Below are 26,406 nucleotides of genomic sequence, written 5' to 3' on the forward strand. Positions count from 1 at the left end.
GGTCCGCGCTCCTGCCGCACCGATGCCCTTCAATAATGGAAACGATCGCACACCGGCACGGACCGACCCTCGGGGACCAGAGCCCGCATCCCCGTCCCGCCGAGCGCTGCCGCCCCCTCCATCCCCCTCCCGGTGCCCCGGGGCCCGCCGGGCTTCGCCCCCGCGCCCCCGCCTCCATCCCGCTCCCTTCTGCGCCCCCCCCGGGAATCACCCCCCCGGCTCGGGGGCCAGGTACACTTGACGTCAGGATGGCTGTCGTCGTTTTGACGTGTAAACACTCATTTCCATTCCGGCTCCGGAGGGTCTGTGTGCCTCGGGCAGCCGCGCCGGCAGGCAAGGCAAGGCAGGCAGGGCTCCGCTCCGCGCTATCGCGTAGCAACGCGGCGCCGCATCCCGCATCGCGCACCCCGCATCCCGCGTCCCGCGTCCCGCGGCCATGGCCGGGCGGCGCTGGGCCGGCCCGTGCGCGGCTCTGGCCGTGCTCCTGGCAGCCTGCTCCCTGCCCCGAGGAGGCAGCGCCGGGCGGCTCTTCCTCAACGAGTGGGCAGCGGAGATCCCGGCCGGCCCCGACGCTGCCAGAGCCATCGCGGACGAGCTGGACTACGACCTGGTGGGGCAGGTACGGCCGGGCGGGGGGCACCCGCAGGATGCCCCGCGACGGGGCTCCTCTCCCATCCCGCGAGCATCATTCCTTCCCCGCTCCCTCCAACTTGTGCCCGGCTGCCGCCCGCGGGGCTCCGGGGAGTTTAAAGCTCCCGGTCTCCCACCGCAGCCTCCCAGGGTCCGGGGGATGGCCACAGACGGCTCTCTCCGAGGGAACGGAGCAGAGAGACTCGGCTCTTCCCCAGGGGAGCGGGCGGGGACCTCTGGCTCTCCTTGATGGGAGCGGGCAGGGCGCTCCCGCTCTCTTTGGCTGGACTGGGCAGGGTCGGGCGGGAGGTCCGGCTCTCCCTGGAGGGGTCCGGGCAGGGCAGCTGGCTCTCCTTGAGGAGAGCGGGCAGAGTCAGGCAGGGCACCCCACTCCTCCTGAGGAGACCGGCCGGGCACCCGCAGTGCCCCGGGCACCGGGCAGGGCTCTGCCCCGGCTCTCCCCCGGCAGCTCGGGCAGGAGGAGGAGGGCGCGGGCAGTGTCGGCTACGACCCCGCTCCGCCTCCGCCCCGCCGGCTCCATCGCCATCGCGGGGCTTTTTTCCAGCCATCCCTCGGGCGCTTTTTTGGGATGCCGTGACGTCAGCGTTGTCAGGGATGAGTAACCGCCGTGAGGGAGCAGCTTCGGCTCAACCTCCCGGCGAGGGTCCTGTGCCGGGCACGGCGCCCCCAGCGCTGGGACCCTGCTGTCCCCGGCCCGGCGCCGTGGTCGGGGTCGCGCCCAGCGCCCCTCCGTGTCCCCGGTGCTGCCCGCGGGCTGCCAGCCCGCTCTGGTGGCCTGCCCAGCCCCGCTTTGGGGCACGGCCGTGTTCAACGCGCTCCCAAATCCGTAGGTGTGATCCCAGCTATGTGAAACTGGATCCCACCTACGTGTGATGCCACCTGCACGGGTTTGGTCGTGCTGCCCTCGTAGCCTCTGCATTTGCCCGCACAGCTGTCAAAGAGCCCGTCCTTATCAGAGTGGGGTATTCAACCCAGCCCCGCAGTGAGGTGTCTGAAGCCAGGCGAGGCTTTTCACACCTGTCCAGCTCAAACACAGGAAAAGCAGATAAAATCGGTGAGCAACCCGCCCACCTTGTCCTTGCCGAGGTGAGTCCATGAGTACTGTGGTCATTAGCGCAAGTGCTGTGTAACTTGAGTCTTGCAGTTGTAATGACTGCGCTTGAGTAGCCCAAATGAAATTACTGCCCTGGCTTCTTCTAGCAGCATGCAGGCTGAGAGAAGCACTTGTTACTGGAAGAGTGCTTCCTTGTTTGGATTAAAATATCTACAGGCTGGTTTCTTGCTCTTTTGTCTTTAAGGCAGCGCGAACTCTTTCAGGTTTTGAATGTTGGTACTTGCTCACAGTGGGGAAATGCTTCCTGATAATTAAAGCACACCTGTGTCTTACAGATTGGATCACTGAAAAACCACTATTTATTCAGGCATAAGAGTCACCCAAGACGGTCCCGAAGAAGTGCTATTCATATCACTAAGAGACTTTCTGATGATGAGCGAGTAAGTGTTAAATTTATTCTTTTTTTAAATTTTATTTTAAATTCTGTCTCCTTACCGCTAGCTTTGTAAAGAGGTCACAGGCAGGCCTTTCTCATTTTGCAAGTCTAATATATTCAGCCATCCATCCTTGTGCTGAATGATACTTAACTATTCTGTCATTCACAGGCAGAGTCTGACCCTCCCTTACCACATATTTTACAAGAGGTTTCCAAATTAGGATTTAAGATGTGCAGCACCGGAATTTCAGATGTTGATGTGCCACTGAAGAAAATGTGAACAGGGAACCAAGGGGGTGGATTCAAAGTAAAAATCCATAGATACACTAAGTTTAATTAGGCCACGTCTGTGCAATTACCATGTGAATTAGGTTTGATTTAAAGTGACTGAATATTAAGTAAAAAAAAAGAAGCAGGGATAAAGGGCTGATGTTCTGCTGGATTGGCTTCTACAACAAGCTAAAATCCCTTTTCAAAAGATCCATCACACATTCCAGACTTGCAGCTTTTTGTTACAATGATCTGCTACTGCAATCAAAGAGCAGGCAAACTGGAGAGGGGTCTAAGGTACAACCCACTGGTGAAGCAGACCTCTCCTTTGTCCAGCTTTATTTCAGAAAGAAGCATTTCTGTTTGCAACCATAATGAAAAACTGAGGTGCATGACAAATTTAAAGAGCAGACCAGAAAGCTGTCAGCCTCTCTTACAAACTGGGAAATGTCACAACAACAACATTTGATTTTAAGATCAGCATTGTTGCAACAATCACTGTGACAATATGAGCTGTCCAAACCATGAAGTAACCTAGTTGTCAAAACCAGCAAATTCTCATATAAGGACAAATCACTGCAGAATGAGTAATCTTCAGTCTGGAGGTTTTAGATGCAAATGTCAACTAGGAGGAAATATTCTGTGTGGCAAGACAGGGTGTTTGTTTTGCCTCTTTTGTTTCAAAAGTGTACAATCTCATCTATTTCCTTGCAAGCAGGAACTGGTCTAACAGTTAAAGTTGAAATAATCCTAAATTCGGGATGTTCAAACCTCCAGATTCAATCTAAACTAGCAATTATGCCTATATGACCACATGTTCCATGTAGTCACATAGGTATTTCTATTGTAATACAGTGTTCAGGACCAGAGTTTTGGGTGCAGTCTCTCCCTTTTTTGGGCTCGCTGCATCCAATGAATCTGTTACACAGGGAAGAATGAGAGTGTTGCAATGCATCACCTCCTAAAATTGTAGCAGAATGGACATGATTGTATCATATTGCTACCAGACATTATTGCATTCTTGCGTTCTTAGATTCAAAGTGCTGCAGGTGATTTGGTAAATTTACTCCAATTTCCATTTTATTTACCATCCAGTATGCAAATTAATTCCGTGGATAAATGAGATGTAATTATGCATTATGTAAGTGTATAAACACAAAGCAATCATGTAATGCTGTGTAGTTACACAGGGACCTTTGCACTGAGGAGCTGATCTTGTTCAGCAGCAGCCTACTTAAAAAGATTTAGATTCAACCTTTAAAAAGAGAGAGAAAAAGGGAATCCTGTTTTTGTTTGTAAAACGCCTTCATGAATTTTATGGTATGTTAAGTGTGAAAGTTGTGGTAAAACTTGGCTCTAATCTGAGTATTTATCTGCTTCCTATAGTGTTTGTTGTAAAACAGATAAAGGCTGTGAATACATTGAAGGGATATAATTATCTGGTTACCTACCTTCTTCTAGTATTTGCACGAGTTTCCAAATTTACTTTCTTGCAAGTAGATTTGAATTGAGAAATTTTTAGTGCTTTATGTATTGGTGATTGGAGATTTGGCATGGGTACTTCAGCTTTTGCTGGGGGTGGATGGTTGAAACCTCACCCAGCTGCTGAGTGACAAACGTTTTGCTTGTTTGCCTGACATATGTGCTTGGGAGTTTCAGCTCATTTCCCTTCAGTGCACTTGCTCCCCGTGAAAAGAAATAACAAGCGTGGAAGTTGTCAACTGCTAATTACTGTTGGGTAGTGAAGAGGTCAAGCTTTGCTGTGGGCAGGGAAGAGAGATAGAGGTAATTACTCCAACGTGTGCACAAGTATGTATGGCCTGAGATATCAATAGAGCAGTTTAAAATACCCACACTTGCATGGGTATATTCATCTTCTATGACCAAGGTTTGTGGGGGTTTAGGACTAAATATATGGCAAAGAGAATCGTAAACATGCCTAATGCAGATACCATTTTAGGGGATTTATGTAGTGAATTTTCATTAGGCTTTCATTACAAAATTGCATTTTAATCAAATCCTACTTCTTAATCATAACTTCTGAGTCACTATTATCTCATATATGGTGATAGATGTCAGGATCATAAAGCTGCTCAATCACAGTAGATAAAAGGAACAGAATCTATTCAGAGCTTGAAAGTAAAAGATTAGATATAAGGCATCCTCCATGAGAGGCTTGTCACAGGATCTTGGCAATCTTACTGAACCTGTTTTCTTTGCCTGCTTGGAATTTGGGATGAAAAGGACCAACCATATCTGCGTCAGAGTGATCGCACAAGGACCAATTAATAATGTTTTATTCCCTTTCCAAAAAGAGCACACAGCACAGAGAGAGGCATCATCATCAGGATTTCATCTGAACTGGGTTCAGTAATGCATTCAAGGGCAGTACACATTTAAAATACAACCTAGAGCCTTAGAGACTGCTGTGCCTGTGCACAAAGGCTGTGCAACTCGTTTGAAGCTTTATCAAAGCACGCTGAAGCATTTTGGCTTTCAGTTGCCTTAAGTGGAATTATGCTGGTGATGAAGTTAGTCTAATATTCATAGCTTGCTAATTGACCACTTTTCAAAACACCACTAGGAAGGAGACTTGGAGGTCCAGCTGGTCTGTGAGTAACAGCATTATTATGATTGCTAGACTAAATCTTTCTTCTTGCCTTTTCACTCCCAGTAGAGAATGAATAAATGATAAGTAGGGGAAAGAAGCAGGCCGTGGTTTTCCCTGTTTCAGTAAGCACCATTGCTTAGATGACCTTCTAGCCCTACTACATGGTTTTATTTGATGCAAAAACCTGCCTTGTGTCACTCACAGGAGTTTCTTGTTAACTTGTATTTAATGATTTTCTGTGAATTGATTCTACAGTATTGTGATTTCACCAAGTTCTCTCCCCTAAATCTCACTGCACTACAGTTTAAATAATCCTCTTCCCTGTACTGAATGCTGCTCATTTTGCTTTAGGCACCAAAATCTCTCTGTGTGACGAAAGCCCTTACACTCCAGGTTAAGAAAGTCCCATATTGAAGAGGTTCACTTATCATAATTTTACAAATAATTGCAGGTGTCATGGGCAGAGCAGCAGTATGAAAAAAAGCGAACCAAGCGAGCCGCCATGAGAGACTCAGCTGAAAGCCTTTTCAACGACCCTATGTGGAATCAGCAGTGGTATCTGGTAAGAATTTGTTGCCCTGTGGAACTGGGGAAGGTGGTTGTGCCACCAGTTGCATTATTTTACCAGTATCAGAGTGGTTGCAGAGAGGGGAATAAATGAAAAGTATCTTTTGTTAGCGTATGCTGTAAAAATGAGTGATCTCTATAAATAACATTTTCAGGCAACCTTCTCTCTTCTGTGGAATGTCACTTCTACAAAGATCCTAGATCCATTACCATATCTGAAGCTGGCCATCTATTTCTTTATTAAAATTGGTAGTGCAGAATACATATACCAGATTAAAACAAAAGCATCTGTATGCATGTGACAAGCACCTTCAGCTATATGAACTAGGATTTCTGTGTTAGAAGGTCTCTAAAGCTTGCTCACATGCTCAAAACCTCAGGGAAAAAAAATTTCCTGAGCTCCACAGTTTCTGTCTGCATGTGTCAATTGAGAAATCCACTTGATCATTTAGATTTTACATGGTTTCTTCCAAGAGCCTGTGTTTCCATTGTGCATCTAGCTGTACCTTCAGTCTAGGATTCATTGCATTTACTCAGAATAGGGATGGGATTAAAGGTGGGTATAACAAATCAGAAAGAAAGGTCAAGCACAAATGGGGCCTGAGTGGCTGGAAATACTTTTCCTCAGTTCATCTGAGAGAAATAATACCAAAATCTAGGCTACTTTCCTTCTTTTGAGCTAGGGAAGATGAATTATAAACCACATAGCATAAAATATTTCCATGAACATTCCTGCAGACTTCTTTTGAACAGAAAAAAAATGTTGTTATCTGTAAGAATTTAGCTTTTCTTAGATCCAGAATGTCTGTTTGCTTCCTTGCCTGTATCCAAAAAAGCAGGACATTTCCAAGATGTCTGTATTAGACAAATACACAAACATACACATGATTCATAAAAACAGGGGAAAAACAACTGGCAATGTTCTGCTCTCCAGGAGATTTAGTTCCTTTTCCCACCTATTTATGGTTTTCACTACTTTTCCCTCTAGTTTTCACAGATGAGAAATAAAAACCTACTGCTTAGCCCTGTTTGCAATGAACGTTGAATTTTTCTGATTAAATGCATAAAAGAGTTAGACATTTTCTTCCAAAATATGTTCTTTGCCTTGTAGTGAATAACTGGCTATTACCTTATTTTTATGATTTGATGGCAACAGTTTTAGCTCTATCCTGTGTACCTTCACACATCATCAGGAAAAAAAATATTATTTGATGGATTCAAGAGAATAAAGCTCAAAATCTCAAATAATTTCCTGAATGGAAGCAGTCAGGTACAGATAGCAAAATATGAAAGAAATTTCATCCCATAACACATTTCTTTTCCTAAATCTTATATTTTATGCAGTATTTCTTTGGAAACAAAGACATACAGAAAACCTGCCATCAGCTAATGTAATTGTGCACAGAGAAGGAGAAAGAAAGTGCTTCTTCTTACATGTCTGCTTTTATGGGGGATGTAAGCATGTTTTCTAAATTAGATGTATGCACTGCTCCTTTAGCATTAGAGGGAGAAAACGACCCATTTAGCAGATACTCTTCAAAAAACTTGCTGCAGAAGAGAAGGCTACACATGATTCATACTTCCAGCTGATTTACCACAGGAACACCAATGAGGGTAGTAAAAAGAAAATTGTGATTCAACACAGTTGTTCCCAACCAAACGACTACCTTAATTGTTTTACCCATTAATTATTTTGCTCTGGCTAACTTTAACATCCAAGGAGAAAATACACTTGGAGGAACTCCAGCTCGCTGCACTGCGGGCACTGTCTTGGCTCCTCATCAAATGGAAAGAACAAACATTAGCAGGTCTGATTATTAACCCAGTGTTCCAAGGTCCATCAGTGCATCCTCACCACTCCTTTCAGTTTCTGCTGCCTACTTACCAAAAATACAAGGTGTTTTTTTGTTCTGGAGTGTCTTCAGGGATATTTGTGCAGTGCGGTAAATCTTTTAATGCCACAAGTATTTGATGAAATTAATTTTTGATTTGTATTTGCAAAATTTGAGCGAAATACACACTGTTCTGGCTGAGATTGTTTACAGCATCTTTAGAATATGACTTTGGATAAAATACTGATATATTTGAATCCGTTCTGTCCCACAGCAAGATACAAGAATTACTCCATCCCTGCCCAAACTGGATCTCCATGTTATTCCTGTGTGGCAGAAAGGATTCACAGGCAAGGGAGTTGTCATCACAGTCCTGGACGATGGATTGGAGTGGAATCACACTGACATCTATGCTAACTATGTAAGTTTGAGCATTAGAATGCTGTGGAATAGATTAACCAGTTGTAAATGTGATAAACAGACACTCTTCCCCAGCTCATTGTCTGTTCTGTAAGTCAGCTCCTGCAGTACAGAGACTGAAACACTTGCCTTAGGCATGATTTGGAGCCTGGTCTGTGTCACAGGAAGCTGAATGTCACTTAGCAATGGTACCACGGCAGAAATTTTGTTGTTTTGTTTTTTCCTGCAGTAGATTTAGTTCCCAGACGCATTTGTATGTAGTGGTTTAATGATAAATTATTAAAGCTCCATGAAAAAGTTATGGAATTGTTAATGGCCATCAAATTCTACCAGCTTGATTCCTGCCAATGAGGCACATCAAGTAAATAAATACAGACTCTGGAACCCATTTTGTTAGCAATTTAGAAATGCCTTTTCCAGTTGTCTGAATTAATTCTGCTTCTCCTTTTTTGTTTTTTTTTTTTTTTCATGTAGGACCCAAAGGCAAGTTACGATTTCAATGACAATGATCATGATCCCTTTCCTAGATATGACCCAACAAATGAAAACAAGTGAGTAGCCTCACAGCTGTCTGAAGAGAACAAAACATTGCAGTGTTAGTTTGTGTGTTAGAAGATACAAGCGGAGAAATTTCTGTGTAGGTGTCCTGTGGCAATTATTTTATAAGAGGAAGAATTTGTGTAACAGAATCACTGCATGCTTGAGCTTGGAAGGGACTTCTGAAGGTCATCTGCTCAAGCAGGGAGCTCTAGAGGCTTCTGCCCAGCACGATCAGGATGGCTTTTGAATATTCCAAGGAGGGAGAGGCCACAACCTCCCTGGGCAACCTGTGGCAGTGCTCGGTTGCCCTCAATGTAAAGAATCACTATTGGATGCTCAGAAGGAGCCTCCTGTGTTCCAGTTTGCAGGACCATTCTCACATAACATTGATATAAACACTGGGATAAAATTCCTAGATGAAGAACTTCATAATTGTAATCTCCCTATGATGTCCTGAATTTTTTTTATGCCACATGTAAGATGCTGAGGTATTTCCGCAAGGTGAAGGGAATAACCTATTCTTGTGCCTCTGTTTGTTTCTGGAATGATACCTCCCAAAGTATATTTTTACTTCAATACTCTGCTTTTCACTGGAAATTTCAAATTAAAAAGTCTCAATGGGTCTGTCAGACCTGGGCACGTCCATCATAGTCCGGTTATGGATTTTGTACATAAGAAAGAGAACAGGAGGGACCTCCCTAGAAGCTGGTACACAAACAGTCAATTTCTTAAACAAATTAGGATGCCACTACTCTCTGCAGATAGCAAGAAACTGATGCATTGGCTCCCTGTTTCCCATCAGACAATACTGTAGTATTCACAACATAAATCATTGCATGAGGGAAAAAAAGAAAGATCAGTCTGAGGATAATCTATTCATGAATAAGACATTTGAAAAATGGCTTTTCTACTTTGTTGCAGTGTTATTTTAGAGAAAGAAGCCATTATCCTCTTGTTATGATGTCATTATCTCTTAAATCTACCTGTATTGTCTCTAATCTTTATTAATAAGTAAATGGAATTCAGCCCAGAAGCATTGAAGCATGTCACTGAATAACAATCTGTAGCATTACATAATACAATGCTCTTACCTTGAGACTTATGGGAAGGATTTCTGTATTGAGGAATTAGAATCACCCTTGGAAAAATAATTGCATAGAAAAGAGTTTGCTACCAGAAAAAACAGGGACACTTTAAAGGCTCACTTTCTGAAATCTTACATAAATGCTGTGATTTAGAAAAGACATATCTAAATGTGTGATTAAAAAAATATTGGTATCATATTTCTGTCTGAAGACAAATTTTTAGCTCCATAATTTTATGCCACTTTTTCACTCTACTAAAATACTGATATCTTCAGTGAGATTAAAGAAAGCATTTATCGTCTCATGGAAATGTTCCTTTGAGCATTAAGTAGGTAAAATTATATTTAATGAAGCTTAGGAGAAGTAAGTATTTTTGTATCATGTAGATACAACTCAAAAGCTCTTCAATAACTGCATATTGCATTAATTGAAAGGAAGAGTTTGAACAAATCAAGGTCCTTGATGAGCCTTTCTGTACAATGCAACAAAGCTGTTATGATGTGTTCTTTATTCTTGCTGTATTTATTCAGGCATGGGACACGGTGTGCAGGGGAAATTGCCATGCAAGCCAACAACAGAAAATGCGGAGTTGGAGTAGCCTACAACTCCAGAGTTGGAGGTAAGGAGCAAAAATAATTAGATGTCTAATATGAATGGAAACAAGACAGATGCTGAGTATTGCCAGATATCATTAATCTGAAATATGAATGATTGGTCATTCTTGGAAAACATTTATCTTGCAGTATCATAAGCTTCAAAATCCTGTCTGGCAACAGTGCTGAGTGACACCTGTACATGACAGAATTTCTTTAATGAAGTCTGGAATTGGATTATGAATAGATAGATAGGTAGAATATGTAACAAGAGCAGCAATAGTCCAGGTAGGATGATGATGATTATCATGATAGTAATAAAATTAATAATCATAATGTTAAGAGTATTAACAGCAATTACTAATATTAACAACAAGAACAACAATAATAGCAACAAATTATAATTTACCTAGAGTTAAGACAGTATCTTTCAAGGAATGAAGGACTAATTACTTTTTATTGTTTATCCAGGGAAGGAGAGGGATTCAGTGGAGTGAAAGTAGGAGTACACAAAATTATACCCATCAATATTTGCAGCATATTGTTTCCATTTACACAATCACATTCAAAAGGTCATGTCAGCCAAGTCATGCAAACTGCTGTCCTTTTTGTTTCAACACCTTCCTTCTCTACTGTCACCACAAGTTAAATTTGAAAACAAGTAAAGTCTTTCTTGCCCACCAATCAATATTGTTGTTTTGCTTTTTAATCAGTGACTCAATCTGATAGTTGTTTATGAAATTATCATGATGCAAGTATCAGGTGCAAATGGTTATTTAGCTCAGAGAAAGTTATTTGTACAGTCCTCCTTTTTCCATTATTCCCTCTTTTTCCTTTTAAACAATGGGACAATGAGTGGCAATTGACACCCATAACTTTCGTTCCCACCATTTCAGCGTGGTGTTTCCTCGGCTCCCAGTCACTCCACTGAGCTGTCATGGATGTCAGCTTTGCAGTTTGCCATTGCCATAATGCATTATGCTGTCATGATCTGTTTAAATAAAATATCTCACTCATAATATGAAGACGTCAGATTTTCAAAGGAAGGCAAAATGGATGAAGCTGCAAAGATGTCTGAACTCCCACTGTGCCCATATTTTAAAGCTCTTGCATCTACTGAGGAGATTCTTCCACAGCTATTTGCATATGATCCGTGCTCATTTGCAAATGCAAACTACAGATCTGTGCAGGATGATTTATCTAGAAAAGGGAAATAACAGGAGGAAAAGCAGTCCAGCAATCCATATTACCCAGCAAGCAGCATACATTTGGATGGGGGAGGAGGAGGAATGGGAAAGTTGAAAGAAATTGTGAGCTGTTAGATGTGACCAGGCTGATTAACACCCAGACAGGGGTGTAAGAAAAATATGTTCAAAGAGCAGTGGAAGATAAGAGAAGTCTTCAAAAGATTCACATAAATTTGGAGTGGCTAAACACTAGAAGCTTTTTTGATGATCCAAGCTCTACAGGATTCATTTCTGCAGAGGCTGGTTTTCCCCTTGGTTTTTTTTTTGTTTTTTTTTTTGTTTCTAATCCATGAAATGACACATTGCACACACTTGTACTTGACATTAGTTCAGGATGACTCCCTTCAGTGGCTGTGTGCTTGTAGCAGTTGCCATTTTGGACAAATCCAGTGGTCCACAACCACTTCTCTCTGATAGTCAGCAATATCTGCTTCAGGGAAAGAAACCCTGACAATGTGGAACACCTTGCTCTCCAGCCTTCAGCATCACTGGTTGGTTTAACTTCACCTTGAGGGGTAAAACAAAACATTCCATTGATATTTTGTTGTTGTTGTTTTTCTGTGAAAGTACTGAGTTTAACAATCCTGAATGTTCTCTCTGGTCACATCAATGCCTGGCACTATTCTGCAGCACGGACTAGCCTCTCCAGTACTTTGTGGCTGTGAGTACCATGGGCTTCTCTGTGCACTGTGTGAAGAAAAAATACTCTTCATGCCAGTCTTCAAAGTGACACCTTTCAGTGCCCTTTAACATTTGCCTCTTGGTCTTTGTACAGCTGAGAAAAGTGTATCGATCACCTCCGGTAAATCAGAGTATTTTCGTGCATACCTGACCGTACCACTGTGTTATGATATTTCCGTGGTGCTGCCATGGAAATTAAATTAAGAAGCTCCATTTTACAAAGGACTGGGCTGAGAGTTCGTGCACAGTGGCGTGTTGCTAAAAATAGCCCTTCTGCCAGGCAGATACATATATGTGTGTGTCTGAAATTGCCTGAGGTTTTGCCTGCTTTTGATTTTGTGGGACTGATGGGAGCAAGAATAGAAAAGAGTTTATGCAAGAGGACGTAATTGGAATCTCCTTACGGGAATATCACTGCAGTCATCAAATCCCTGAGTTGACTTGAGCAATCAGAATTTCTGACGATCAGGAAGGCAAGGCAGTGATTTTTTTTCCTTGAGCTGTTTTCATCAGTGTGGAGTCGTTGCTCTTGGGCGTTTTCTGGTTTTTGTTTTGTTTTGTTCTGTTTTCCCCTTATTACATTATTTATCTGCAGACCTGTCTGTCTTTTTCTGTGGGAAGTATGTGCACACTACTCCTCCTCACGTTCCCACCATCTCATTTTGTATTGCAAGCTCTCACCTGGGGCTTGCAGCCGCTTTCACACAGGCAGATCTTTGCTTGGCATGAGAGAATCTAGAAATTCTGAGCCGACAGGAAAAAAAAGAGTAATCAAACCATTCTGAGTTTAAGACAATCCTGGGTAAGTGGTGTTTTTAGTACCTGAGGCACAGGATATATCTTGGTGCTTTTCCCAGCTTTGTGAGTGATAGTGGAGCAGCTGTGGTAGAGAGGATTAACTCCTTTGTCTGACTTTAGCACTAATGAATATGAAATAATAAAGCTCAGCTTTATCTTGGAGGTATTAGGAGTATTAAGAGGTCAGCCATTCAGGAAAAGAATTATGCTTGCAGTCTTTCTTTCCTCTGCTTCACAGCATAAAAAAAAGAACAAGACACTTAGCTGGAAGGTTAAGGTTGGAGGTTTTTTGTTGTGGGGTATTTTTGGGGTTTTTTTAATGGAATTACTACATTTTGCCTGCTGAGCTTTGGCAAAATCCCCATTTTGTGGAAATACCAGAAAATGAGTAGTCATAATTCACCAACTGCCAGCAATGGTGCAGCTGCTGTAGTACTAACCTGCCAAATCCAAGGGAACCCAGACACTTTTATTGCTTGTAAACACAGGCTGAATCTTGACTGAGGTGACTCTTATATTGCTGCTGTTGCTGTAAGAGCCATGCCACAGCGGGAATTTTGCCAGATTTCTGCTTTTTCTGCTGTCTTCCAGCATTGGGCAGTAGTAGCAGCCCCACTGCAGAGCTGTGGCTTTGCACAGCAAAGGATCCAGTGCAGATGAACAACTGCCTGCACCTGAATTTTAAGTACCACTGAGTTTCAGGCTTGCTCTGAAGGAGATTAGATCATGCAGCTCCTAATAAATTGTTAATGACTAGATATCTCTGGATTGCTCACAGCAGAAAAAACCGTGGCAGAGGAAAAACAGTGAGGTTTTTTTTTTTTTTTCCTGTGGTGGAGATTGAAGAGCTGGTGAAATTGCAATGTCACAGAGACAGCAAAACCTTTAAGGACTGCTAGGGACAAGTGCTTTGGTCAGAACGTTGAGAACTACATCTCTGAACTAAAACTCTTAGAACTCTTACAGACAAATATAATGTTGATAAAACCTATTTAATTTCTGTCTCATTTCAGCAGTTTGAGAAGTCTTTGTTGCAGATCTAAGAGAGAAGGAGGAGGAAGAAAGAGAATGCAATAAGAAAAAGCCAGGATCAGTAGGCAAGGCATCTTCTTTGGTCTCTGTAGAAGGAGAGAAAAAAATAAATAGGAGACTAAGAAGATTTTAAGGGGTTTGTGGTGGGATTTTTGTACAAAAACACTGAGCTTTGCCAATAAAATCTAACTGCACTGTTTTACATTGACAGGAGCTCTCTTCAATACTTTTTATGTGAACAGCAGTTGGCTGTGGTTGCAGCACTTAAGGCTTAATTTTACTGGAAACATTAAAACCGATTAACTAAGACAAGGAGGAGGGAACAGAAAGTAAATTCAGTCTGCTTCTGGTTTTTTTTTCCCTGTGAAGGTATACGGATGCTGGACGGAATAGTCACGGATGCTATTGAGGCCAGTTCAATCGGTTTCAACCCAGAACATGTGGATATTTACAGTGCAAGCTGGGGCCCTAATGATGATGGCAAAACTGTGGAGGGGCCTGGGAGACTGGCACAGAAGGCTTTCGAGTATGGGATAAACCAGGTACGATACTTCAGGGGAAAATAAAGCAAAAAATTTAGCAGAGAAGAGAGTTTTAAAATGGTTGACACCAGAGAAGGAATGAAATAGGTTTGTGCTGTCTTTGCTCAAATATATTTGAATGGGTATAATGTATTTTAATAGTACAGGTGAGAGAAATTTCCAGCCAGAAAGGACTTTTGAGAAAACACCATTAGGGCTTTCTAAACTGGTTTTTAGCTGCTAGTCTCCATGGATAACCTTTTTTTTACATCCTTAATTTTGCTGCCTTGGTCTCACCCTACACCCACCATTCTCTGCTGCTTGTTTTACACTGAACAGTAATTGGATTTCTGCACTGAAAGCCCATAAAATTTAATACAAAATTCCTGCTTCATGAATATTTTGCTATGTGAAATAGTGATGCATTTTAGCACCCTGTGGATGAGCTTGTATTGTGCTAATTGCATTAATTTATAAATTGGTGCATGTCATGATCCAATTAAAATGAAAATAGTACAAATGCATGATGAGGAGTACTGGGAGCAATATTTTTACAGGTTTCTTTTTTTCATGTTACGCTCTTTGGATCTGTTGGGTGATAAATAGGGTACAAAATGAGAGCTGCCATGAATTTATTAGTAAACTATTCTAGCTCTTGCCAGTGAGGTGAAAAGATATCTAAAGATGGAGACATACTAATAAAGAGAGGAAGATTGAATCATAGAGGGGAGAAGGGAGAAATAGCTTGAAGGAAAAACAAACAGAAAATTTTGTATAAAGGGCAATTAACATCATTAGGCAGAAGAAGAAAAAGAGAGAACAATTTAAATGCTGTCCGCTGACAAAGACAATATGAGGGAATAATGGAGACAGAAGAGAGAGCTTGTAACAGGTTATATACCCATAGGTAGGTAGCAAGAGCAGAGGGAGAATTAAATGTGAAAATTAGGCAACAAATATTAATTGGTCTTACTCTGAAAAGGCAGGGTCTTTGGTGGAGAATGTATCTTTTTTTTTGCAGCTTGTTTTATTTCTAATGGGGAACAAATTTACCTGTTTGTCTCTCAGGATTCAAGGATTCCTTTTGCAAAGGTCTGACTGGTTTCCATTCTGCTTAAAGTCAGGCAGTGCTGGGATTGACAACAGCTCTAATCCCTGGATCCTTCACTGCTGCTCTGGTGAAGCAACTGAGCACAGGCTTAACCTGAAGAGCCAAGGAAGTGTTGCCATCACTCTAAGTGAAATCAGAGCAGGTGCTGGGAAACACCAGTGTTTTCTGGGCTGCAGCCTTTGCTCTCAAAGGCACTATAGGATTTTCTGTAGTTGATGTGGCTTATCTTTCCAAATTTAAAACTTGTATCACAGAGTGCCCCTTACTTGTCTTTGCTTTTAATGATTTAAGTGATGCAAATATCTTACCACTTGCATAAATAACTTCAAATCTCACCTGAGTAGAATGATAAAAAAATAAATTGTATTCCAACTGCTGTGGAATATTAAATGTGCTTATATTAATAATGAACAACACATGAAATTTTGCTTGTCACATGAAACACATTTTTTTCCTCTGAAGAACGAGTAGAGCTTGTTAAGACTGCAGAGTGATGCATGTTTCCTCTGTGATAGCTGTGATGTTTTACATGGTTGTGCCTGGAGGTTGGTGATGCTGACCCACAGATCTCTGAGAGAAGGGAGGATTTCCAGTGTGTCTCATACTCATAACCCATACCTCTGTGAGTACAGGAAAGGAAAATTAAATAAGCCCTGATAAACTTGCCTTTTTTTTTTAAGGCTTTTTTTCTAGAAATGATGAGGATCAAACAGCAGCATGTAGAAAAAGTTACTCATTGAACCCATACTCTGTTTTTAACTTGAGAACGTGAGGAAAGCTGCTGTATCAGGAGCACTAAACCTAGGCCAGTGAGATCAAGAGTTGGGCTGTAGGGTGAGAAGTGCGATATTGCAAACAGCTGGTTTATTCTGTCTCTGTCTTCCACAGTGCTTATGGGAATTGCTCCTCTTCTATGTTTGCTATATTAGGCTTTTTGGGGAAAGGAGTTGTTAAGAATACATTCTGAGATCTGAAATATCTTTGATAACCATTCATTTCCCTTTTTTTTGTTGGTTTTTTTTTTTTTTTTTTGTTTTTTGTTTTTTTCCTAGGGTCGAAATGGGAAAGGCTCCATTTTCGTGTGGGCTTCAGGGAACGGAGGTCGCCAGGGTGACAACTGCGACTGTGATGGTTACACTGACAGCATCTACACCATCTCCATTAGCAGTGCTTCTCAGCAAGGGCTTTCTCCCTGGTATGCGGAGAAGTGCTCCTCAACTCTGGCCACAGCATACAGCAGCGGGGATTACACTGACCAAAGAATTGTAAGTTGCTTTTACCAGTTTCAGAACAAACAGAAAGGTATGATATATGCAAATAATAAACAAAACATCCTAAATGCTTGGCTTCCAGTGCCTGCTTTATGTTATGTGGTTAGTGCCTTTTGGAAAATTTAAGGGATTTGCGATCCAAAAGGTGATTGTGTTCCTCTATTCTTCCACCTTAAAGCAATGGTTAAATGAAATCATTGTGTCGATACAGTCAAATCAATGTGCTGAATTTGTCTGCGGTTTGTGTGCACTGTTTGTGTATGAATGTGGTCTCTGTATGCTTTTATATGGCACTATTCTTCACAAAGGGCAAATGAAGAGAGATTTAGAGCAAAAATAAAATCTGTGATGTCAGGGCTGCTGCTCTACCTTGTCAGTACATTTTTTAATGCAAGAGACAGCAACCACAGTGGCTCCAAACCTTCCAAACTCAGCAAGCAGGCATGCCAGTCTGTGTGCCTTCCTTAATTGTGCTGAAGAAAATTGGTGTGGCACAATAGTGCTGAAATGCCTTAATTTCTGTCCAGCCCTGGTTCATGTTAATTTTGCAATGCACTGCACTGATGGTGATTAAAACAGCGTCATTCCAAGTTAGCTGGAGATCAGGCCTTACTATGTGGCTTCTCTTTATAGTCAAGATTTAGATAAATGGGCTGATGAGTTTGGTGTTTATTCATTACAAATTATAGTTCTTCTGCTGAAGAGGGAGCAGAACACCAATGCTAATCCTATGAGTAATTTCCTAGTAAGCAGTAATTTTGAATGTTCTAGGCCCAACACAATGATCTGTTTTCATGAATCACCAGTAAGGCTGAAACACTTATTGTGAAACCTTTAGACTAAAATAAGATATTCAGAGTGGGAGTATTTTGTTCCAACAAAAAACGTTTTGATACTAAAATTATAGTTGAAATAAAAGGAGTGGATTGAAATATGAACAGATTTAAACACTCATCCCTTTTTCTTGCTGGGGAGGAGTGTATTAATACGCACCAAGTAAGGCACACATAGTTACGTTTGCAAGTATGGATACTACAGTATTTACAACTGTTTATTTATGCTTTCTTTCTCTTTTTCTTTTTTTTTCTTTTTTTTTTGGTAATTTTTATTATTTTCTGTCAGACAAGTGTTGATCTTCACAATGAATGTACAGAAACTCACACAGGGACCTCTGCATCTGCACCTCTGGCAGCAGGAATTTTTGCTCTGGCGCTAGAAGCAAAGTAAGATGTCACACCATCACCTTTGAAACTTCTTTCTCTCAGCCACCCCACTGACTTTCCCAAAATGTCTACTGTAAGAGGCACTACCTCATATTACAACTCCACTTTTTGTCAGTCAGGCAAAAGTCAGTCCACTTTTTGTTTGCTCAGGCTGATGACTAAAAAATGAGCAGCTACTTGCCCCAACACCTTCCTAGAAAAGCAGAACCAATGCGAATAAATCATGATGACTGAGGAATATTTTGTGTGTTTGTGTGTTGGCAACAGCATTTACTGATTTCTGGTCAGATGCATCTAAAAGTGAGTGTGCACATGGATTCAGGAGAATGTGATTTGAAGACAATGGTCTGCAGGAGTTTAAGCTAAGCCTCAGCAAATGTGCAGAAGACTTTCTGCCAGTGATCCGGCATAAAAGAGAAGGTGACCAAGCTTGTCTGTCAGAGCAGGAAGGGAGCAGGCAGGTTTGGATGCTGTAGGGCAGGTAGTCAGAATTTAGACCTTGGGGAAGCTAAGAAAGGATGGGACAATGACTTTTTTTTCACAGAAAACACTTTAGACAGTAGTGCACAGGTTTAATGCTTGTATCATGTAGATTCAGCTCCATTTTCTCCTGCACACCCCTTTGGTGACATGAGCCTAAATTAACTATTAGATATTAAAAATTAGATATTTTAAAGGGTAGAGTGAATCACAGATTGAATCAAATACCCAGTTTTCAAAGTCCTGGCATTAAAAAGATAGGTAGAAAATTCTAGTGTTGCTAGCTAACTTTAAATATCTGAATTGTTTTGGAGGATTGGACTCTTGCTAGATACCTGTTCTTCATGGACACAGAAATCTTGTGCTCCCAGAGAGGTATTGTGAGGACAAGTGCAAAATGCTGTGTGTTATAAAGCAGTGGGACGCCATATGCATTCGAAGCACATTCTGTTTCAGTCTAATAATTGATAGAAAAATGATAGATAGCCCTGAAACAACTAACCAGGAGCATTTTCCAAACAGCCCAGATCTAACGTGGAGGGATATGCAGCACTTGGTAGTGTGGACCTCAGAATATGACCCACTGGCTGGAAATCCAGGATGGAAAAAGAATGGAGCAGGACTGATGGTCAACAGCCGATTCGGGTTTGGGCTACTCAACGCCAATGCCTTGGTGGATTTAGCTGATCCCAAGAGATGGAAAAGTGTACCAGAAAAGAGAGAGTGCATTGTCAAAGACAAGAGCTTTGAACCCAGGTAAGGATTTGCAGTTACCTATTGTAATAAAGCCTGAAGGATCATATTCTTCACAGATTGCTCTGAACAGGAATAAGGGACTTCTTTTGATTCATTTAGTTTTGCCAGACTGTATTCCCCAGAGGCAGGCAAGCAGCATTGCTTCTTGGTTTGTTTTTTTAGTGTAAGAGTAATGGAAATTACTAGCATGAAGCCTTAACAAAGACTAAGATTATTATGTCTGCTTGTGCAGACAGTGTATAAAAGAATGATACCGTGAGGCTGAGCCCAATCAGCAAGGCTGTGAATTTTAGACAACCATCAGAAGAGAGATGAAAAGATACTGATGTCTCACAAAGATTTTTTAAAAATAAAAGTGTCTGTAATGGGTCTTAGCAATTCTTCTCCTGTGACAGGCTTGTATATGTTGTAATCAAGGTGATATATTTAACTTTAGTAATGTCTGCAGCATTTCTCTTTTGAAACACAAATGCGTCAAAGGCTCAGTGAAAAGTCTTATGAGCCACATGCCAACATCACAGTGAACCTGAACAGATAGATTAATTATCATTAGTCCTTGGGCTGGTTAATCCATAAGGATATCTAGACTCTTTTTGTCTCTGCATGTTGGCATACGGATTTTTATCCAGAAAAAAATATCTGTTTCAAAGGCTGAAATTATACCACGTGACTGCAACAAAGGTCTGTCTGCAGAAACATATTGCAGTGTTTTGGACAGTCACTGCTTGGTAATCTTATTATTTATGCTATTTCACTATCAAATTGTTTTTATGGACTCTGTCTGTTTCACAGAATGTTGACCCACTACTGATGTATGCCACACTTGCTCTTTATGTATTTTTACTGCAGTCCTGTATGTTACATTACGAAAACAAAGATCCCATGATACTGAGCTTAGAATTATTTATGTGGAGATTTAGATACCCATTGTGTTTGGAAGTAACAGGAACTGTGCAGAGAAAGCTATGCAGAGTCTCTCTCTGTGCAGAGCATGAACCTTACCTTATTTTTAATTGAGAGCAGACATTACCTTTTTTTTTATTGAGCTGGCATTGACTCTTCTTTCCTCATCATTCCAAAATGGTTGTTAAACCTGCCATTCAGGACCCAGAATCAAGAGTCCCTGTGGGTAATCAAAAAACTACTTTAATTTTGACAGATTATTAAGAGCAAATGAAGAAGTCATTATTGAAATTCCCACAAAAGCCTGCGAGGGCCAAGAGAACTCCATTGCATCTCTGGAGCACGTGCAGCTTGAGGCAACAATTGAGTATTCCCGTAGAGGTGATCTGCATGTCTCTCTGATTTCTCCATCAGGTACAGGAGGAAAAGACATCTTTTATCTGTGTTGTTGTAGTGTGTAATGTTTACTTCATGAAAAAAATGTGTTTTTCAGTGGTTAAAGAGAGCTAAATATATCATTGGGCAAATCTAGTGAGGATAAAGCATCCAGGGAGCGATAGAGAGCCCTCTTCGAACTTCACCTGTTCTGGGTTCTTTTTGTGGAAAGACATTTGAAAATCATACTTGAGAAAATGAAGTCACAGAACATTTTCACAGAGGCATCTTGACCTATGAAACCTCAGGGCTCCTGGCAGACAACAGATTATAGATCAATAATTCTTATCAGACTTCCTGTGATTTAGCAGACTAATGGAAAACTGAGGATATCTGATTCCTTAGGTTTTATTTAATGCATCTCCCCATTGGCGTATTTTAAAAAACCAAAGTGTTTCTTTTAGGTACCTTAGTACAACTGTACTAAATGAGCTAGAATATGGCAAGCTGACCTGACAATGTCCTGAAGCAGCATATTAAGACTAAACAAAAGGAAAAAAAAAGATATTATAAACAACTAAGAGTAAAGTCTGTTAGATCAACTGGTATAAAAAAAAAAAAAAAAAGGACAAGCTTTCACATATGAATTTAAATATCAGGCTGATCTAATTTTTCTGTTTCTAGGTAGCAATCATCAAGTACTGCTGCCTCCACCGCACTATCATTTTGCTTTCATGGTTAAATTGTTTTTCCCTTGTTTCTTGCTGCTTTTCTACTTTCCTGCAAAGCATTAGTAGCAAATGTATGTCATTCTTTTTTCTATATTTATGGTGTTGCCTTTAAATATATTTATAAATTGTGACAAGGCTCCTTGGGGCTTCACTGCTCCTTATTATGTAAATATTGCTCCCTTGCTTTTTTTCTTATACATAAACAAGCCAAACAAAATTTCTCCTGTGCAGTAGAACCTCTTTTGCTGCAGAAATGCTTTATGAGCTGCAGCATTTTTGTAATAACAACAATGCAAATGCATTCTTTCACCCTGTTGGAGGACCAGGCTGTAACAATATATATCCAGTCATGAAAATAAAAAATCCCTTAACCAGTGAAGAAATCATGACAAGTCTGTGGTGGTTTCATAATACTGTATGAGTTTTACCTTCAAAACTTCCATTTCAGAAGTTTCTTGAACAGCTCATCGGTGGGAAAGACTGGTTGTGCCTAACATCTTCTCCTTATGCTTCTTTTCCTTGCATTCACTACCTTTTCGTGCCAGAGATAGAACACTGAACAAGATGTACCTTCTTGGTGCGACCTAACAGCTTGTGCACTCCTAAGCACTGCTGTAAAAGTAATGACAGGAGCCACTGCTAAAGGAGGCACTGCTGAGCAGTGTATTTTCCAGATCACCTCTGCCCGAGGCAGTGTGCAAAGCTGACAAATATGAAAAGTAGGAGCAGGCAGCACATGGACAATCAGAGTGTTGATCTTGCACCCACACAGGGACCAGCACTGTCTTACTGGCTGAGAGAGAGAGGGACAAATCTCCCAATGGATTCAAGAACTGGGACTTCATGTCTGTCCACACGTGGGGGGAAAATCCAGCAGGCACCTGGATTTTAAGAATTACTGATATGGTGAGTATGCCTGTATGCTAACTAGCTGTGTTTGGGAGCTAAAACAGATTAAATGATCACTCACCACTACAAAGCAAGTTGAGTAATGAGCCTGCTCATTAAGCAAGCTAAATGAGAGGTTATTGAAGATATCCAGCTGGGTTAAGGATTAAAGAAAAAAGGTAGGGTCAAATTTTCTTGTTCTTTACATATATGCAAAGCCCCATTCTCATTTCACTGGTCCATACCTCTAAAAAAATTTCAAGCTTGTTTTTTTCAGACACATATCACCAAAATTAATCCCTTGATAAAGTTTTCTTTGATTCTTGGATAGAAATATTAAATAAAATTAACACATGGTTAACTGGAAATTCTTTTCTGCAGAGAAGAGCACAGCATGGATCTAGTCTTCTTTTGGTCCATATGCATACCTTTCATTATCTGGGAACCTTTTGAATTAATGATTTTTTGGGGGATCTCAGTGATCTATTCTGATGTATATATTCCCCTAATTTCTTTCTGAGAGTATCTAGTGCTGAACAACGCTTAAGGATTAAAGCTAAGTAGTCTACAGATATGAAATAAATCAGTTCACTAAAGCTACCTGGGGAATATGGATTAGAACAGCAAGACACCAGAATTAAGCTGCTTGGTAGGCAACTGAAAAAGAATTCCCTTCAAAGAGAGAGTGATCAAGCTCACTCACCTCATTGAAGTTGTCTGTTAATAAGCTTGTCCTTAAGGCTCAGATCTTGGCAAAAACTGAAAGCTTCCTGTTGTACACCGAGCCTTCAGCCCCTATTGGCCTCAAATTGTAAACAGGAGGGTGTTGCCAAGAGCTGAGCAGATGGACAAGGCACCAGGAGTAAATATTACTATCAGCAGTGTAGTGTTAATGCTGCAGGCTCATAGATAGCCCCATGGTTACAGATATCCTGCTCTTTGAATGCATTTTTGTGGAACAAAGTTGAGAAGAGCATTTTGTTTGTAAATTAGCCCTCATTTCAAGTGAGAGCTTCCTGAAACTTACAATAAAGCAAGATTTTTGTCCTCAAGGCATAATACACTCAATCCTCACCTTGTAGGTTTTTTCTCTAGTTTTTTCTCTACTTGTCTCTTCCACTTTCTACTTCTATTTCTACTTCCACTTCTATTTCTACTGCCACCAAAATTTATAAATAAACATTTGCTGCTTTCTTCCACACACTGTATTTCAGATTGCTGTTGTACACCACATAATAAAAAAGAATAGTATTCCACATTATCGTTTCCAATGTTAAGTTTTATAAGAAAATTACCAAGGAACAGCCTAGTGAACAAGTTCTAATAATGCAAAATGCTACTTCAGTAACTTCTAGCATTCTGTGTTATGACAAAATTCCATTGATGCTTACATGACGAATTAATAATTATGTCACATCAAAAGGTGAATATTTTATGTGGTTAGGCTATTGTATTAAATCCCACATTCTAATATACTCTGTCTCTACTACATCTGGGGTTTTTGTGCTTATGAATCATACTCCATAGGTAGGTATTGAAAGCCTGATAATTTGCTTTGGTCGCTTCTGTGTACTTTGCATTCAAGTGTGTATTTTGCTCTTTTATGTCCTGAGAGCCCATTCTGATGCCATGCTTGTTTTTCAGTCCAGGCGAATACAAAATGAGGGGAGGATTGTAAACTGGAAATTGATTTTGCATGGCACTGCTACCCAGCCCGAGCACATGAAGCAGCCACGTGTGTATACATCCTACAATGCTGTGCAGAATGACAGAAGAGGAGTGGAGAAGATGACAGATCTTGTGGAGGTAGAGTTGTATTGCATTTATTCCTTACATGTTTTTCAGTTTATAAGAAAATGTTGGTTTGTTGGTGAGGTTTTTGGGGTGTTTTTTTCCCTAGTAAGAAGACACATATTTATTTTGTATTCATTTCATCTAACTCCTGATTGCTTTTGAGTGTATATCGTAATTTTGCCCATGTCAACAACTAATATTTTTATGTGTCTCTCCTTCAAATTGCAAAATGTAAGGGATTTGGGATCATAACAGGAAATTGCTCCCAAAGCAAGGAACTCTGTGGCTAATGCAGCTGAGTGGTGGAAGGAGGGAGGAAGACACCTCTGACAGACACACTAAATTGATGTAATTCTACTGAAAACGAGTGTCACATTCTAAAGGAACTTTTCCTGCTGGAGAACTTCCAGTAAGTTTGCAAGGAATTTCAGAAACAAAAGGCTTGAGAAAAATCAGGGACTCTCTGATTCAAAGGTTTGGCCCAGTGGATCTGTTGCTGCCAGATCCTTTAGCACTCCCTGTTTACCCTACAGATAGCAGTGCTCTAAAAAATACAACAAGGCAGGGTGACCCTGGGTTGCAGGATGCACAGGATGGTAGTAATGCACATTTTCATAGTGCTTGATTACGTCAACAGCATCAGAAAATAATCCCATCACATCAAATTATCTCCCCATTAAGTAATTAAGACATCCATAAAGCACAGATAGTTTAACCTTCCTCAGACAGGTTATGAAAGGTGAGTGTGATAAATGTAGATCCATTACATAAATGTCCCCAAGTCTGGCAGCTGTGGGCAAAAAAAAAAAATGGAAGAAAGTAAAAGTGAATTCAGCATTTGCTGTAGTAGAAAATGGGTGGACATGGTAAAAATTACATGAAGATAAAATGAGTGTTCAGTTAGAAATGCCGTTCTGGTTTGAATGAGGAAGCTCCGCAGGCATATACTAGTGTTGAAATAAGATCATGCCTCTCACCAGCTGCTGCTCTGTGAACCTGTACTTGGGATTGGCCTTCCAAGGTCTCCTTTGTGTTATGCTCACCCATTTGCCCTACTTCACTGCCTTTTTCTCAGGTGAGATCATCTACAGAGAAGGTTTCAGGGAAACACTGCTTCCATCCTTTTCCTGAGAGTACAAGACACAATCAGAACTGCCATCACCACTGCATTGTATGTTTCCTTCATTTAGAGTGCTGTGTCTTATGACACAAGAATTGTTTCCTAAGACTGGGACAAATCCAAATACTATAATATGTATAAAATGACATGTTGTATTTTGCCATCTGAATTTATAAATGCCTGTATTGTGAAATCTGAATTTATAAATGCCTGTATTGCGGGAGGATTTGATATTTTTTACAGTGTAGTACTTTCAAAAGTTTGTTTCGGTTGATAATGGTCTGCTTGTTTTCTAGATGCCCAAGAGGCTCCTAAATGGAAAAATGACATTTTCCCCCACACAGGTGGAGATCACCATCCAGAGCAAGCCTTAATCCAGTCAGTCTTTCATTGACACCTGACCTTTTTTCATGCTAATCTGTATTCTAGGACCATACCACACTGGAGAGCCTGAGTGAAAAACCCAAGGCCACAGAAGATACCAGCAGTGACAAAGCAGAAGATAAAACCCCTTCAGAAGCCATGCTGCATTTACTGCAAAGTGCTTTTAGCAGGCAGATGGATCAGAAGCAGCTGCCAAAGAAGACTGCAAGCGAGAAGTTAAACATTCCATACGAACACTTCTATCAAGCCCTCAGAAAATTGAACAAGCCCTCCCAGTTAAGAGGCTCAGAAGAAAGTCTGTACAGTGACTACGTTGATCTTTTTTACAATGCCAAACCTTACAAGCATAGAGATGATAGACTGCTGCAAGCGTTGGTTGATATCATAAATGAGGGAAATTAACTGTAGGGCATGGCACTGAGTTGGAAATATTCGTTCTCCCCACCTGTAGTTTTTTTTCCAAAGTCTGTGTACGCTCTAGTTGTGTGATTGCTGCTTTGATTGCTTCATATTTAATACAAATATCAAGGAAGGGAAAAAACAGGTGTGAGGGGATAAGACAGGAAAATTACACTTTTTAGTATTATCTTTGTTCAAAACCTTTCTTCAGAGTAGATTTGCCCCCTCAGGCATGAAATGCAATAGTACTCCCCTGAAAACCCTAATTCTCTATTTTAAACAATTTTCACATTGCTTATTCTTCCACCCTCTTCACTTAAGCATGCAGTAGGATTCAAAACCTGAATTACCAAGCAGTTTTGAACCAAACTGCCAAAGCTATGGGGATATATTCTCATCCATGGATTTGTCATGAATATTGCAGTCTTTGTTATATTTGTCATTTATTCCGATTTAATACTTGCAGCCAGTACTGCTTCCGTCATAGGTGTTTTGTTCCTCCTCCAAACAAACGCTCCCTTGCCCTTCTGTTCTCCTGTAGAGGAACATCTGGGAGGCTGGGGTTGGACTGGGGCATCGGTGAACACTGATGAAGTTATTCACAATTTAGATACAGACAGAAACACCCAAATT

At 41.0% G+C, this 26,406-nt stretch overlaps 1 protein-coding gene across 1 annotated transcript; it reads left to right on the forward strand.

Annotated features, from left to right (window-relative positions):
* Nucleotides 1-314: 314 nt before the first annotated feature.
* Nucleotides 315-26,406, forward strand: LOC131095608 (neuroendocrine convertase 1-like). The gene is made up of 14 exons (XM_058043572.1): nucleotides 315-619; nucleotides 2,041-2,145; nucleotides 5,474-5,584; nucleotides 7,696-7,842; nucleotides 8,316-8,392; nucleotides 9,997-10,085; nucleotides 14,187-14,359; nucleotides 16,502-16,714; nucleotides 17,843-17,943; nucleotides 18,946-19,179; nucleotides 20,339-20,496; nucleotides 21,961-22,094; nucleotides 23,721-23,882; nucleotides 25,420-26,406. Exons 1-14 carry the CDS (start codon nucleotides 437-439, stop codon nucleotides 25,774-25,776), a joined length of 2,244 nt encoding a protein of 747 aa, XP_057899555.1. The 5' UTR covers nucleotides 315-436; the 3' UTR covers nucleotides 25,777-26,406.

This window comes from Melospiza georgiana, chromosome Z (assembly GCF_028018845.1).
Source record: "Melospiza georgiana isolate bMelGeo1 chromosome Z, bMelGeo1.pri, whole genome shotgun sequence".
In the NCBI taxonomy this organism is placed as follows: domain Eukaryota; kingdom Metazoa; phylum Chordata; class Aves; order Passeriformes; family Passerellidae; genus Melospiza; species Melospiza georgiana.